The sequence below is a fragment of the Conger conger genome, chromosome 11, assembly GCF_963514075.1.
Source record: "Conger conger chromosome 11, fConCon1.1, whole genome shotgun sequence".
NCBI lineage: Eukaryota > Metazoa > Chordata > Actinopteri > Anguilliformes > Congridae > Conger > Conger conger.
This window is the reverse complement of record NC_083770.1, coordinates 36,917,271-36,932,241: the sequence shown is the minus strand read 5'-3', so window position 1 is coordinate 36,932,241 and position 14,971 is coordinate 36,917,271. Positions and strand designations below refer to the sequence as shown.

Genomic DNA, 14,971 nt, shown 5'->3' with positions numbered 1-14,971 from the left:
TGTTTGCTGTGGTGCGATGAGCCTCATGTCTGTATTCTGTTGATGTAAAGGTTCCGATCTGCACTGAGAACGTCTGCATCGGGTCCATGATGATACCAAACCAGAACAGCCGGAAACTGGATGAGGCCAGAACCAAAGAGGAGCTTCTTCCCTTGGCAACTGATTTCATTGACCAGTACTACACCTCCATAAAAAGGCAAGTGGGCTTGAATGGCTGAATTTCTATTTTGGTGCCCTTTATTATATTCCAGTGCTGGAATTTAGTAGATGCTCTTACGCAGAGAAACTTACAACACAGAAACAAATGCATATGTTCGTGCTTCAAAGGCTGTAGTACACCAACAAAAGGAAGTATCACCCAAGGAAAGTGCCAACTGTCAACTACCCTTATAACAATATATTATTGTTATATGAATTCTATACAATATATAAATACTATATATGTAAATAGTATTTTAGTCTTGTAATGAAACTGAATCTTAATTTCTTTCTCTGAAGTAGGAAATATTTACTTGTTTTAAGTTACGCTTTAAAATGATCTTAATCCCCTAGATTGAAATGAAAGTCAAACACAGTACAAATTACAAATGTCCGTGGCCCCATGTGCACCGTGGACTGCCTCGGATGAATCCCTCACCGGCAGGCGAATAGAAATACTATGAAATAGTCTATACGGTACAGGGTCAAGACAAACAAGGAAATTAATGTAGTAAAATAGAATTTGGCTAACCGATTGAACAATAACCCCGGTACACTTGCTAGGCTATTGGCTTGTGTGTAAATTATAAACAAAAACCCACATACTGCGAGCACGAACGAATCGCAATTATAATCATTGGAAACAGCAGCTGACAGTATCTTGGCTAGTTGCCCCACTGGCCTCCGTCGACCAGCCAAACCTTCTGGCTGCTATATTACTGGCTCAAACCACCGTTGGCAACATCCAGTTACATGGAAACCCTGATCTGCAGCACTCCAGTGTTTGACCTTGCGTCAAGCCGGATTCCCTCATGGGACACAAGACCTTGCACAAACAAAAGGGTGAGCACAAAGGAAAATGTAACTCGCCACCCACCTGTCCATCCACCTGTCTGTAAAGGTACGTCACTTGATTAGGTATACATCACTTGATTCAGTGCTTCACCTGTTATGGATGTGTTCATGAACGCACCTCGATCAGGGCCTACCTGTTACATTTAGCAAAAAAGTAATAAAACAGGTTCAGCTGACAGGGATTTTTTTGTTAGCTAAAACACATTTTCACATTTTTTGGCTAAGGCTCCTGGAGAAACGGGGATGATTTGTCGAGGGCTTGGGTTGATCTGATCCCTTTTTCCCTGTGGCTAGGTTCGGCTCCAAGGCCCACACAGACAGACTGGAGGAGGTGACCAAGGAGGTGGAGAGCACCGGGAGCTACCAGCTGAAGGACACAGAGCTGATCTACGGGGCCAAGCATGCCTGGAGGAACGCTTCCCGCTGTGTGGGCAGGATTCAGTGGTCCAAGCTCCAGGTCAGGAACCTCGGTCTCTTCAACTGCTTTCAAGGAATCTGTCTGAGGTCAAGGGTTCATTCCAGCCACTTATTTTACCCTTCCTTATCTCCTTGTTCCTGGACTGACCCGGAAAATCGAGAATGACATTCCAACCTATTACATTACATTACATTACATTACATTACATTATTGGCATTTGGCAGACGCTCTTATCCAGAGCGACGTACAGTTGATTAGACTAAGCAGGAGACAATCCTCCCCTGGAGCAATTCAGGGTTAAGGGCCTTGCTCAAGGGCCCAACGGCTGTGTGGATCTTATTGTGGCTACACTGGGATTAGAACCACTGACCTTGTGTGTCCCAGTCATTTACCTTAACCACTACGCTACAGGCCGCCCTATTAAATTCTTCTTGAAGGATGTAGGAGTGAGGAGCCACGTAGGAGGCTCCCAAAGGACTTTTTAGCCCATTTTTTTTGGAACGTGTCACATGCAGTATGGATGATGGACCTGTAAATTCACCTCCCCCCGTCTGCCACATCTGTAATTGAAGTGGCTTCAAGCTGACGTTGGAAGAAGACATTCCATTTGCTTGATAAACGTTTTCTTGATTCCTCCTCCTACGCCCTCCCTAGCTTCCTTTCCTTAGTTTATATTAGATATGTATAAAATGAAGAGGGCCACTGATGTAGCGATAAGAGACACCAGTTCTAAGACACAGAAAAAAGCACTCTAAATAAGCAGCAGGACACAATACATTATTTTGCCATCATGCAGTGACAGCCAATGTGGGGAAGATGCAAATGCTAATGTTAGGACTACTCCCTCACAGAAATGCAAATTCTGCAATAGCTTGTAAATGCATACATAGATTATGTTGGCTATAAGGATATGAGGATTCACAACTATTTTAATATACAGTACATATATTCTGTTTTGTTTAAATATCTTTTCTGATGTTGATAATATTATTTCCCTATATTGGCAGTATTTTCCATTCTGGTTAGGGCTGCTATCACACTAATGTATGTCTCTGTTCAATATTTTGGTTAATATACCCTCGAACATGAGCAGTGTTGAAAATCGGTGTCCAATCTTAGTATTTAGTATTAGTATTAGTATTTTTTGTACCTGCCTGGTTATTTCACAGAGGCCAATCGCTGTGATAATAGCTTTCTTTAATTGTATATTTTGTTCAGGTATTTGATGCCAGGGACTGCACCACTGCTCATGGGATGTTTAATTACATCTGCAATCACATCAAATACGCCACCAACAAAGGAAACTTGAGGTGAGGAGGAGATCCTAGTGCACTTCCCATTTCCCAGGTCCTCACATTCACCTTCCAATAAGACTCCTTTGTGTTCATTTCAATTAGCAGACTGTTGCTCAACTAAGGCCTAATTATACGTGACAGCTATCCTGTAGTGCTGTATAATTAGCAGCACCAAGGTCTATTTCTCCTCATTTCTATCGTAAGACATTGTATAAAGTCTTGTCTCAGGAACCAGATGACACTTTACTTGAAAGTGTATTCAATAAAAAAGATATTGGAGATATGTTGATAATGGATAATGTTTTCATCGTATAGTTACAAAAGGGTGAACTCCACTCTCCTGCCTGCTTGGGTGATGAATGGCAGCCATTTTGTGTCAGAACACTCATCATAGATCAGCATAGAGGTGGAGAGGGAACAAATTATTGAGATCGTTAAAAGTGGCCAAGCTGTGAGAATCAGGTTGGAAATTTTGCCACAATAAGTGACAGTAGAATTTTAAACGGCATCGTGAACCAGAAATTGAGTTTTAACATCTCATCCAGGAGATGGCATCCACAGTGCAGTGGCCTCCTGCACTGGGGTGTTGAGGTTTATTATGGCCTAATGGGAAGACCGCCACCTACTGGCCGATCATGACACACTCGTCCGAAGCAGCTTATTTACCTACTATTGAGCATACATTTGTATACTCAATAGTAGGCAAGTTGCTGATTCAGACGAGTGTGTCATGATCGGCCAGTAGGTCGATCCACTGTGAGCTGTGTAACAGAACATGTGACAGGAAACTGACCTTGTGGATCTCTTGCCCACGGAGTGTGCGCTGATGAAATCATTCCCCCTGGGTGACTGGGTGAATTGTAGCTCTCATGCACTGTTAGAGTGGCCTAGTACCCTTACGTATGAACACTCCCAAGGCTTTGCGCCAGATTAGTAATGTTCACACATTATGCCAGTACGGGATTGCACCCATATGTGTCTTAATCTTTCTAATTAAGTGGATGATTTGATTTGATAGCACAACGCTCATTCTTTCAAAGCTGTAAAGTAACTTGAAAGGTCCAAAGGTGATTGGTGACTCATTAACCTCTCTTCTTAAACAGTGTCCTTGCGTGCAGATTGACATGGGTCGATGGATCAACATTTCAATTCTATGTGCTCAATTGCAGCAGTAGTCCCAGAATATACGGAACCACTCTAGCACAGTAGTGAAGCAAAATCACAGTACTGTGGACAGGAATGCACAATATTTCAAATATTGCAATATTGAAAATTTACATGAAAAATTGTTTGCTTGCTTCTTTTTACGTGTGCTTTGCACCTCTGTGCCACTTGGAATTTAGCATTTTGTGACAGGATTGATTCATTTTGTAAAAACATTCATTTAAATCCAAATAGATTTTCTATGAACTGAGAATCTAGAAGATATGTATTCCCTTTATAGCACAGATGCGTGAATTATCAAAAGTAAATAAAAACAAAGGCTAATTTATCTTTTAATGACTGTAGGATATCTTAGCTGGCCAGCAGGATGTCACAGATGGCCACTGGTTTCACACAACTTCTCATACATTTATTTATATAAGTATGTGTCATTTGAATTCCTTCTTCCTTTCCTTTGAATGCCAGTTTTTTATTAAAAAAAAAAAGTACTTTCATTCATGATCTTCTAAAAAAGTTCTTTGAGGACTGATATGAATGCAGGCCAGTGTTTCTAAATTAATATTTTGTACTAAGGTTTATGAGAATGGTTGTTAATTTTTGAACATTAATTGTTAATTATTATTATTAAGTTGGTCATACATTCTTACACGAAAGCACACAGAGATGAAATGGATTAAATAGTTCATCTTTTCGCATTGTGCTACATATTAACATGGCTGTTCTATTTCTAGGTCTGCCATCACCATATTTCCTCAGAAGACAGATGGCAAACATGATTTCCGGGTGTGGAACAGCCAGTTGATCCGATATGCTGGCTATAAGCAACCGGACGACTCGGTTCTGGGGGACCCAGCCAATGTGGAGCTGACAGAGGTAACCCTGCAAGCTTTTTCCTCATCTCACTGATGACCTCATCCCACGGGATAAAACCTGAGCTCTTTGTCCGAATGACTGCTCTGTTTTCTGTTCGATCGGGCAGATCTGCATACAGCAGGGCTGGAAGGCCCCGCGGGGGCGTTTCGACGTGCTGCCTCTCCTTCTCCAGGCCAACGGCAACGACCCCGAACTCTTCGAACTCCCCGCCGACCTGATTCTGGAGGTGCCGATCACGCATCCAAAGTGAGTCAAAGATAGAACGCAGCCTGTGGAGGCCTGCATACGTTCGGAACCTTTTATTGGGCTTATTTGGGGTTCCACTTTGGTTTTTCCTGATTGATTATTAAGTTTAGTTGAGGAGCTATTTTGTTTTACATTGATATCATATTGTGCGAATGACTGTTCCACGAAAAAGCTTCTCCCCACAAGGTTGGGCCGCAGACCGATCTGGATATTAAAGTGTGGCTCCACTTTCCTTTCTTGCAGTTTGGTTCTCTCTGTGCCGCATGCTAGAGACAACCAAAAAAGAGATTTTCTCAACATGGGAATTCTACTGCCGCCTCCCCACCAAACTGCATCAGTGCCGCTGCCAGTTTGGCACCCGCAGTCTGTATTACACTCAGTGCTACTGTAGCAGCAGAGCTATGTAGTTCAGTTCAGTGGGCCCTCCCAATCTCCTTAGTATCAAACAGATGGAACAGAGGCCAGGGGTTTTAGCATCTCAAACATTTGCAGATGACTGGGGGGTGAGATGGGTTTTGTTTGTGCGCCTGCACAAATCGAGGGAATGAAATGTTCTGTAGTCCCTCCTCTGTAGAATATTCAAATTCGTCTTCATCATAATTGCCAATCAAGTCAAAGCCACAATGCTGTCTAAGTATAGAGCAACGGGTTTGCAGTCATCAGAGGGACTTCCAGTATGGGCCTTCACATTCACAACAGCTGCCTTTCTATATAAAGTTATTATAAAGTATTATTATTATTATAGTAAGAGGAGGGAGACATTGCGTTTAAAAGCAGGAGCACGGCAAGATAGAAGGCTGCTGAAATTGTTATGTCTGAAGAAAGGACTGAAAAACATTATATTTGAATACCTGTATACACTCACTGAGCACTTTATTATAATAAGCCAATCGGTTTGAGTATCTCAAACTACTGATCTCCTGAGATTTTCACGCACAACAGTCTCTAGGGTTTGCAGGGAATGGTGCGAAAAGGAAAACATTCAGTGAGCAGGAGTTGTGCAGGCAGAAACGCATTGTTAATGAGAGAGGTCAGAGGGCCAGACTGGTCAAAGCTGACAGGAAGGTGACAGTAACGCAAATAACCACACTACACATTACACATTACAAGAGTGGTATGCAGAAGAGCAGCTCTAAACACACAACACGTCAAACCTCTAAGTGGATAGGCTACAGCAGCAGAAAGCTTAATGAGTCTAAAAAATAGGTCTAATAAATACCTAATAAAGTGCTCACTGAGTGTATATTGCACTTTGTTTTCAGCTACTCATTCCATTAAAAAACCCTGGCCCTCTACACCCAGAAAACCAGCAGGACTGGAGTTTGACACCTGTGGCACTGAATCCCAATGTTCAATGCAGTTCAGCAGGCTTGGACTTTTGCCCTCCTCTGTTATCTGTTTCAGAAATGGAATCTACTACAACATCCTGTTAATTGGAAAATATAGTGATACTGCACATGTATTCCTGCGGTGTATTTAAAAAAACATATATTGTAATATCTGAAAGTAACAATAATTTATATATTTATCCATATAGTGTGAATGGTTGTAATATTTTGTTGCAATATTGGATACAGAGCGGCCTGTAGCGTAGTGGTTAAGGTGAATGACTGGGACACGCTGATCCCGTTGTCGCCACAATAAGATCTGCACAGCCGTTGGGCCCTTGAGCAAGGCCCTTAACCCTGCATTGCTCCAGGGGAGGATTGTCTCCTGCTTAGTCTATTTAACTGTATGTTGCTCTGGATAAGAGCGTCTGCCAAATGCCAATAATGTAATGTAATGTAATGGATACTATGTTGAACGCAAATATACATTCAGTATATTTAATGAAGGACTAAACAGAAATGTTCTTGCCATTCCTTCTCATCTGGCTGCAGGTTTGAGGGGTTTAAAGACCTAAATCTGAAGTGGTATGCGTTGCCTGCAGTGTCCAACATGCTTCTGGAGATCGGAGGGTTAGAGTTCACAGGCTGCCCCTTCAGTGGCTGGTACATGGGCACGGAGATTGGTGTTAGGGACTTCTGCGACACCTCCCGCTACAACGTCCTCGAGGTACTGCGTGCCTGGGGAACCAATGGGGACAGGCGTGGTGGTTTCAGCTAGGCGGTATAACTATGCGTTACCGCTATTTCCGTTGACTAATGTACCAATTTTCAGTCAACACAGGAGAGAGCACATTCATTATACCCCCTGTGGAAGGGAATGTTTTGAATCTTGCACAGGTAATTACCCCAGGGGCTATTCTGCAGCATGCTTGTGACGTGGCTAACGTGCTAGAAGATATGTGCAAATGTTATTAACCAACGTTCGATGCTTCAAGTGGAGAAGTTAATTATTCTGAAAAGGAACATGGCATGTACAGTAGTCTCCTGAAAGGTTTGCACTTATTTTACAGAGTGTGGTGTAATTTCCTGTTGGCCTTTCTCTAATTTAGGAGAGCTGAATTTGCCACTTTACGCATGTGCCGTGTGAAAGACAGCGAACAAGAGTGATGTGCCAGCGGTTCTCATCCATTATGCAGAAGAACCTGTGTCATTTCATTCATACCTTTTCTGTCTTTTTATGTAAATACTTTCCTTTTTAACGCTGGGGTTACAGTTGGTAGAGCAGAAATTCCGTACTGAAAAAGTTCAAGTTTGACTTGACATTGGCTCCCTGAAGCCGTGCGCCTTAGCTGATTGGGTAGAAATGGTAATGTGACAGTTAAACACCTCGATGCGTTGCAAACAGTCAGCCCCTGATTTTCACTTGAAATATTTTCATTGAGAGGTGCGATGACAAACTGCAGAAAGCTGCAATATTCTCTCTACCTCCCTCTATATCCCTCTCCCTTGCTCTCTCCCTCTCTTTCACTCTATCTCTCCACAGAACGGTGTTTCATAACGCTGTTCCGTCTTTCTAGGATGTGGCCAAGATTATGGCTCTGGACACCAGGAAGACCTCATCGCTGTGGAAGGACCAGGCTCTGGTGGAGGTCAACATTGCTGTCCTCTACAGCTTCCAGGTACTTCTCTCTTCACAATACATACAGACCTGCCTGAAATCTGCCTGGATCTATTGTCTTGAGATCCACACATGCCTAGATAATATACAGTATTTTAAGGTTTCTTTATTCAGTGTCATGCAAGAAACCCATGTACAAAGTCTTGTCATGTTGGTGCTGTGACCGTGTCTAAAACGCAACAAGAAGAAATGTGCCCATTTAACTCACTAATTCTGACCTACTGTATATAGCAGAAAATATGATCCGACCACCCACTCTGTCACTCCTCCCTCTCCGCTCAGAATGCGAAGGTGACCATCGTGGACCACCACTCCGCCACAGAGTCCTTCATGAAGCACATGGAGAATGAATTGCGGGTTCGGGGGGGTTGCCCTGGCGACTGGGTCTGGATTGTCCCCCCCATGTCCGGGAGCATTACCCCCGTGTTCCACCAGGAGATGCTCAACTACCGTCTCACCCCATCCTTTGAGTACCAGGTAGGCCGGGAGTCTGGAGGGTGTTACTGTACACGTTCCTCCACCTCGTGGATCACAACGGACATCATTTTCAGTGGATTGCAAAGCAATGGTTGTTCCAGCAAAACTATTTATGGCATCACAGCTATAAAATGACCCTTTACAAGGAATTGCTCTTTTTTGATTGGTACGGAAGTCTCCTTCGGCGATAATGAATCTCCTTCTCGTATTAATACCTACTTCTGTACCCTTTATATTTTACTCATTTGCGCTAGCATTGTTTCTGATCAAGTTATGTTCAGTTGTCTCAAAGAATCACAACCTTAAAGCCAGTGATTGGTGGATCTCAAGGATCTACGTGGTCCACAGAAGTGGATTTGTTTCCATAGTGAGGTGGACGGTGCCATGGCTCTAGACCTCAGCTGTTCGTCCCATTGCAGGTGGATCCATGGACCACTCATGTGTGGAAAGGTGTGAATGGAACACCAACCAAAAGGCGAGCCATTGGCTTCAAGAAACTGGCAAAGTGAGTGAGAGCTGATTCTATTTATCACTTTATAAGGTGTGCTGCTCGTAACATTTCATTTTCCTCCTAGTTTTTATAAACACAATACATGATGGCAGACTGGGATTTGTTGCTTGCAGACAAGCCTCCCCTTTCTATTTTTTATTTATAACAAGTGCAATAAAATACTGGGATTTGTTGCTCATCGACTTACCTATATTGAAAAATGGTAAATATGTGACTACAGTAAGGTGTAGGACACTGAGATTGGTAATTCATAGACTTTCCTATCCTTTATTTATTTTATTTTTTTTTGAACAGGATGAAAGATATTTGGGAACTGGTGTAGGGTCCTCGCAAGGGCCGCCGAATCACATCGAACCACAAATTTAGTATTTTAATTAATCATGTCTATGTGACGTCAAAACAGACCGGGTTTAATAAAATATATTTATTAAACAAACGTACAAATACAGAACAGATAAACTAACGGGTTAAGTTAGTAGGGTAAGTTAGTAGGGTGTGTGTGTGCGTGTGTGTGTGTGAAAGTAAAAGTGGGTGTGTTAGTTATTGTTAGCTGTGAGAAGACTACTTGCGTAGTTTACTCTATATATGCGCAAAAGACGGCGAATCAATTCACATACATATATATATATATATATATATATATATATATATATATAGCTAACAAAATACATTCCAATGATAAGACGGCAAATATGGAAACACAGATTCACAAAAACAGTTAAGACTAAACTAAACACTGGCTATGCCTGAATGTTTGTTTTCTTACTGAGTCCATACGCATTGGATCCAAAAGACGTGCTGTCCTTATAGGAGCCGTGATGGTGCTGTGAATGATGTCCTGGAGAGGTGCGCAAAGCTGGGGTGTTCCCATCTTAGCCGCGTGTTGTCGTCTGGTCCGCTCGATTGCTGAAAGGATGTTTGCTGGTCCTTTTTCCGAGTGGAAAAGTTTGTTGCTGTTGTTCATTGGTGAGCTTTGCAGGGGTAAAATGATGTAGCGTTCCCCGTACACCAGTTTCCACTCGCTATAGGCCACGAAGTTACCGCAAGGTAACTAGGTGTGTCCGTAGGCCTGGTAGTGCGCTGTGCAGCATTCAGCCTCTGTCCGAGTCTCGGCGCAGATGAGCTGAAGCGAATGGCCAAAAAGGTATGTCAAAAATAAGTGGGAAGAAGAGAAGAAGAAGAGGGATCCCGAGAATATGTCTTGCTCTTATATGGGAAAGTTTATTGCTCCCGCCATTACGGGATTGGCTGAACCGAGCTAGACGTCATGCGGGGTGGACGTCGTGGAATTGTCCTGTGGGATTGTGAGAAATATGGATCCTACACTGGGATCATTGATTTCATTGACTCTGATAGTCCTATTTTATTTGTATATTTATTTCATGGCATTAAGATGAGGAAATTTAGGAGGTGAGGGATTTTAGTGTTAAGATTTTAGTGTTAAGATGAAGGATGAGGACACTGGGTTTGTTGCTCACAGACAATCCTTGGCTCAGTGCTTCAGCGCTGCTCAGAATCAGATTCACACCTGATCTGATGGAACATGATGGCAAAACCAACTCACTTTCTGTTTTTTTTTTTGTTAAATAAGACAAAAATATTGCCAATTAGGTGAGACAATTTGAAATATTTGCAGACTTGGCAAAAAGGGCCAGAATTACATACATGAAGCTCGCAGCGCAAAATGCGGTTTGATGAGGGTGTGTTGGTGTGGTCGCAGTCTGCCTGAAATTAATGTCTTATTTATGAAGGCTACAGCTCATTACGGAATCAGCGAACGGGACTGCCTATGAACCGTATTTTGTGAAAGAGGAAGATCTTGAACAGCGCAGTTTTTATTTATTTTTATTTGTTTATTTGTTAGGGACAATGTACAAAAAACATAAATCTCAATTCATGAGAGGAGGTACTTTGCAGCAGATTTTAGCTCCCAGCTAATTTCCATCTACAGTCCCAGGGCAGGTTGATATATAAAACATAAAAATAAAATTACAAATAGAAATACAAATACAAGTTAAGGTACAAATACAAATGGAGTATAATAAAATAACAGGATCACATTCACACCCACATTCCCAAGCCTGAACAAAATAACCTAGCCTTTCCTGACCCGTAAACAGCGTACACACACACAGACACACACACACACACACATGCACATGCACAGACAATCTGTACAGTGTGTGGATGGAATAATTCTTGGTGTCAATTCGGTCAATGTAGACATGATTGATTACTATATTTTTTTTACTTCTCGGGAGAAGACCTGAAAACATTTTCAGGTCAGCAGGGAGCAGGGAGCTTATTCCATTATTATGGCTTTAAATGAAAAAGCAGAACGTGCAAAGGCAGTGCCTCGTTTTGCAATTCTACACTCCCCCCTTGAGGTTGACCATGTAGCCCTGCTCCTCTGCCCAGAGCAGAGCTGAACCAAGCTCTTCAGGGGTGGAGCAGCAGCATTACGTATTATTTTAAACACCAAACAGATATCTCAATACATGATGGAGTTGTCAAAGTTGAACATATTATATCAAGAAAGTAAATACATGATTAGTGCTTTGAATATATTCACTGTGTGCCATATTCCTTGTATTCGCTGCCACGTAAAAGCATTTCCAGTCCCGGACAAAATGTGTGCATATTCCAGCTTTGGCAGCTATTGTCGTTTTAATTAAATGCGAGATTTTGCAATGAGCTTGACTATTGCCAGGATAGAATGGGAATGTTGTGTGGGAGGTTCCTTTACATCTTTGTAAAAGAAGTGTAATTATTTGTATGGCTAGCTGTTTGTCATGGAAGTCGCAGGTGATTTTCTCTTTTTGAAGTCCCTTTAATTCCGTGTTTCTTTTCCACAATTGTTTTGGAGGACAAAACAATCAAAACAAAACAAACACACGCTATTTCCATGATGGACAAAAGCGATTAAAAGCAGCACATTGCATTTAGCCTACTCATATTTATTTTTACTAGCAGCAAAACTGATTCTTTTTCAGTTACTGTCGCTATGGTTGAGCATGTTATTTCCATCACTTCCGAATGTTTCACATGAGATTTTGGTTAATTTCATAAATTATTTCATAAATATTTTCTGTGACAAACACCCAGCCTTAATTATTGCTATTAATAATCTGTTTGATTTCTTGTTTAAAATAGTGTGATTCTTTTTGCAATGATTATTTCAGTGCTTCTTCAAAGCCTAGATCCGTGGCTCTGTCATGCGCCTCAGTTTACGCCTGCTCTTTAGAGGAGGAGAAATTACATGCACAATTCGACCCTCGTTAACAGCATGAACTTTCATAAATTCAATGGATCAACAATCAGCCACACTTATAATATCTCTGCCCTTTATTTGCGCGATCCATCCTTAAATATATATATGCATTAAGGACAGAAGTGCATCTTTCGATGACTTGAGTAGATCACGCACATACTGCAGTTCTAGCCCCATGAGCCAGTGATACATACAACGCAAGTTTCCTGGGCAGAATGCGTCATATGTACGCCTGTAAATCGTCACAAAAGACTAAGTACATCTGGCCCTAAGTCTCTCTTCTCATTACAAGCATAACGCAGAAAGACAGCCGGACGAGGTGCTCAGTGGTGTAATCCCCATGGGACTAATCAGGCCTTTGGCAGGAACGTTTTTCACAGCTATTATTGTAATTGCCACAGGATGTGAAGAGCAAGGTGACTGTGATTGCCTCTGCTGTTTAACCCAACAAGCATCGCCTGCCAAGGCACCTGTGCTGAGCCTTTAGACAGACGTGTTCTCGGGGAACTGCTCAAACAATAAAAACAATGTATAGATTTTTCAATAAAATACAGAAACAGACAATGAATACAGGTAGTAGACTACAACATAATTGGCAGACCATCGGCGTGAGGGAGCAGTTAGGTTCTTATTTTGAAATTCAAATTAAACCGCTGACCTATAATATAGTTAATGCAAGAGTAGTGGGCCATACAAACAATGACCCATACACCAACTTGTTAATGCAAATATTTGTTATCTAAGTGACTTTGAGCGTGGAATGATTGTTGGTGCCAGTCAGGGTGGTTTGACTGTCTCAGAAACTGCTGATCTTCTGGGCCCAGTATTTCAAAACCTTTAATCTAGATCAGAATTATCCTGATTTTGAAATGCCTTTTCAAATTGATCCTGCTGGTTTTGTACTGGTTTTTCAAAGTATTTTCAGATAGGATCATCCTGTTCCAGATACTACAAGATCAGGATCACAGAATCTAGATTTGCAGTCATATGACTGTGCAATGTTGCATTCAACAAACGCACCTAACTTCAGATTACTATCATAAATGAAGATATAATTGAAGTTATAATACAGTATATACTGTACTGTAGGTTGGTTCTGTTCGATAAAAGGCCAATGGGATTAACAAGAACAAGGGATGACTCATACCTGAGTTTGGTGTCTCAGGCGAGCTGTGTTGACATGCACTACAAGGCTCTTGTTCCCATGACTCATATGACAGGTCAGGACCACTTGTAAATGTTGTTCCTACCTAAGGAAAAAATCTAAATGAGAGAAAATTGGTGAATGCCGCAAGTTCTCTTAAATCACTCCAAACACAACTGTTTTGAGAGCATAATGTTTTTACTGATCAACTGTGTCTCATTGACTATCCAAGAGGTCCATCTGGATTCTGGTGTAGCATTTGACTATAAATATAAGAACTATAAAATTATTGTTTTTGCTGCTACCCAATTATTTTAGAATATATAAAAGGATATATTTTCAAATAACATCCCAAAGCATTTCCTAAATTTTAAGGCTTGCTATTTTCTTTCGACCACTTTTAGTTTTGTGGGGTTTGTCTTTAAAATGTTGTATTATCCATTTTTATATAGTGGATATAGTGGATATGCTACAGCAAAAGAAGACTAATAAGTAAAACAAATAAGTCTAATAAATACCCAATAAAGTGCTCAGTGAGTGCTTCAATGAGTCATGTCCCCCTATTTCAGTTGAAGTCAGTATAAGTACTTAGACCAAACAAGTTTTGACAAATTTATTGACTTGCAAGGTCAATATTTCCTTGCATGCCCCTACATTTTGACTGCATCAAAAATGGGCATCACTAGGTTCATGATGTGATCATTGGAGATTGGTACCACTGCTTACCACTGTTTCTTTCAGTTGCTGTGTTTCTATTTGAGCAAGTGAAAATCATGTTCAATGGTGTGTAAATCTGGGGAATGACTGGGCCACGTAAAACACTTCCACCTTTTCTTCCTGATAAGCTCCTTGGTTATGTTTGCTGAATGTTTTTGGTCATTGTCCAAAGAGGTGACATTTCTCAGAATATTAGGAGACATTATCTACACTTCAGCTGTCATTATTGCTGCCATCACTGGTTACACCAACAATAAACACCATTGAACCAGTTCCAGATGCAGTCATACAGGCCCAAGGCATCAAACCGCTTGACAAATGAAATGGTATGCTGAGGGTCCAGAGTAGTCCTTCTTTCTCCACGCTTTCACCTTTCCATCACTTTGATAAAGATTTATCTTTGTCTCATCTGTCCACAAGACATGTTTCCAAAACTCATTAGGCTCATCTTTGTATTTCTTTTGCAAATTGCTGTTCTTGGTGCCCATGAGAATACATTACACAGTAAGCAGTCAATTTGTCATTAGGTGTTAAGGATTTTGAGGATACAGAAGTTGCTCCGTCTTTCTTACCTGTGATATCTTTGTTTTTGCAGGGCTGTAAAATTCTCGGCTAAGCTCATGGGTCAGGCCATGGCAAAGAGAGTCAAAGCCACCATCTTGTATGCCACGGAAACTGGAAAATCGCAGGGTTACGCAGAGACCCTGTGTGAGATTTTCAAGCATGCTTTTGATGCAAAGGTAAGATAACTCGATGAAAACGCCTATGGATGTAAATACCTTCAAATTAAAGGTGA

At 41.4% G+C, this 14,971-nt stretch overlaps 1 protein-coding gene across 1 annotated transcript in view; it reads left to right on the top strand.

Moving 5' to 3' along the window:
• Positions 1-14,971, top strand: part of nos1 (nitric oxide synthase 1 (neuronal)) — a 45,362-nt gene that overhangs the window by 12,036 nt on the left and 18,355 nt on the right. Inside the window, exons 5-14 of the mRNA XM_061260735.1 lie at positions 51-196; positions 1,348-1,510; positions 2,690-2,781; positions 4,662-4,803; positions 4,910-5,049; positions 6,930-7,104; positions 7,955-8,056; positions 8,338-8,532; positions 8,952-9,037; positions 14,771-14,915. Of these exons, the coding sequence (XP_061116719.1) occupies positions 51-196; positions 1,348-1,510; positions 2,690-2,781; positions 4,662-4,803; positions 4,910-5,049; positions 6,930-7,104; positions 7,955-8,056; positions 8,338-8,532; positions 8,952-9,037; positions 14,771-14,915 (1,386 nt within the window). The remainder of the gene's footprint in view (positions 1-50; positions 197-1,347; positions 1,511-2,689; positions 2,782-4,661; positions 4,804-4,909; positions 5,050-6,929; positions 7,105-7,954; positions 8,057-8,337; positions 8,533-8,951; positions 9,038-14,770; positions 14,916-14,971) is intronic.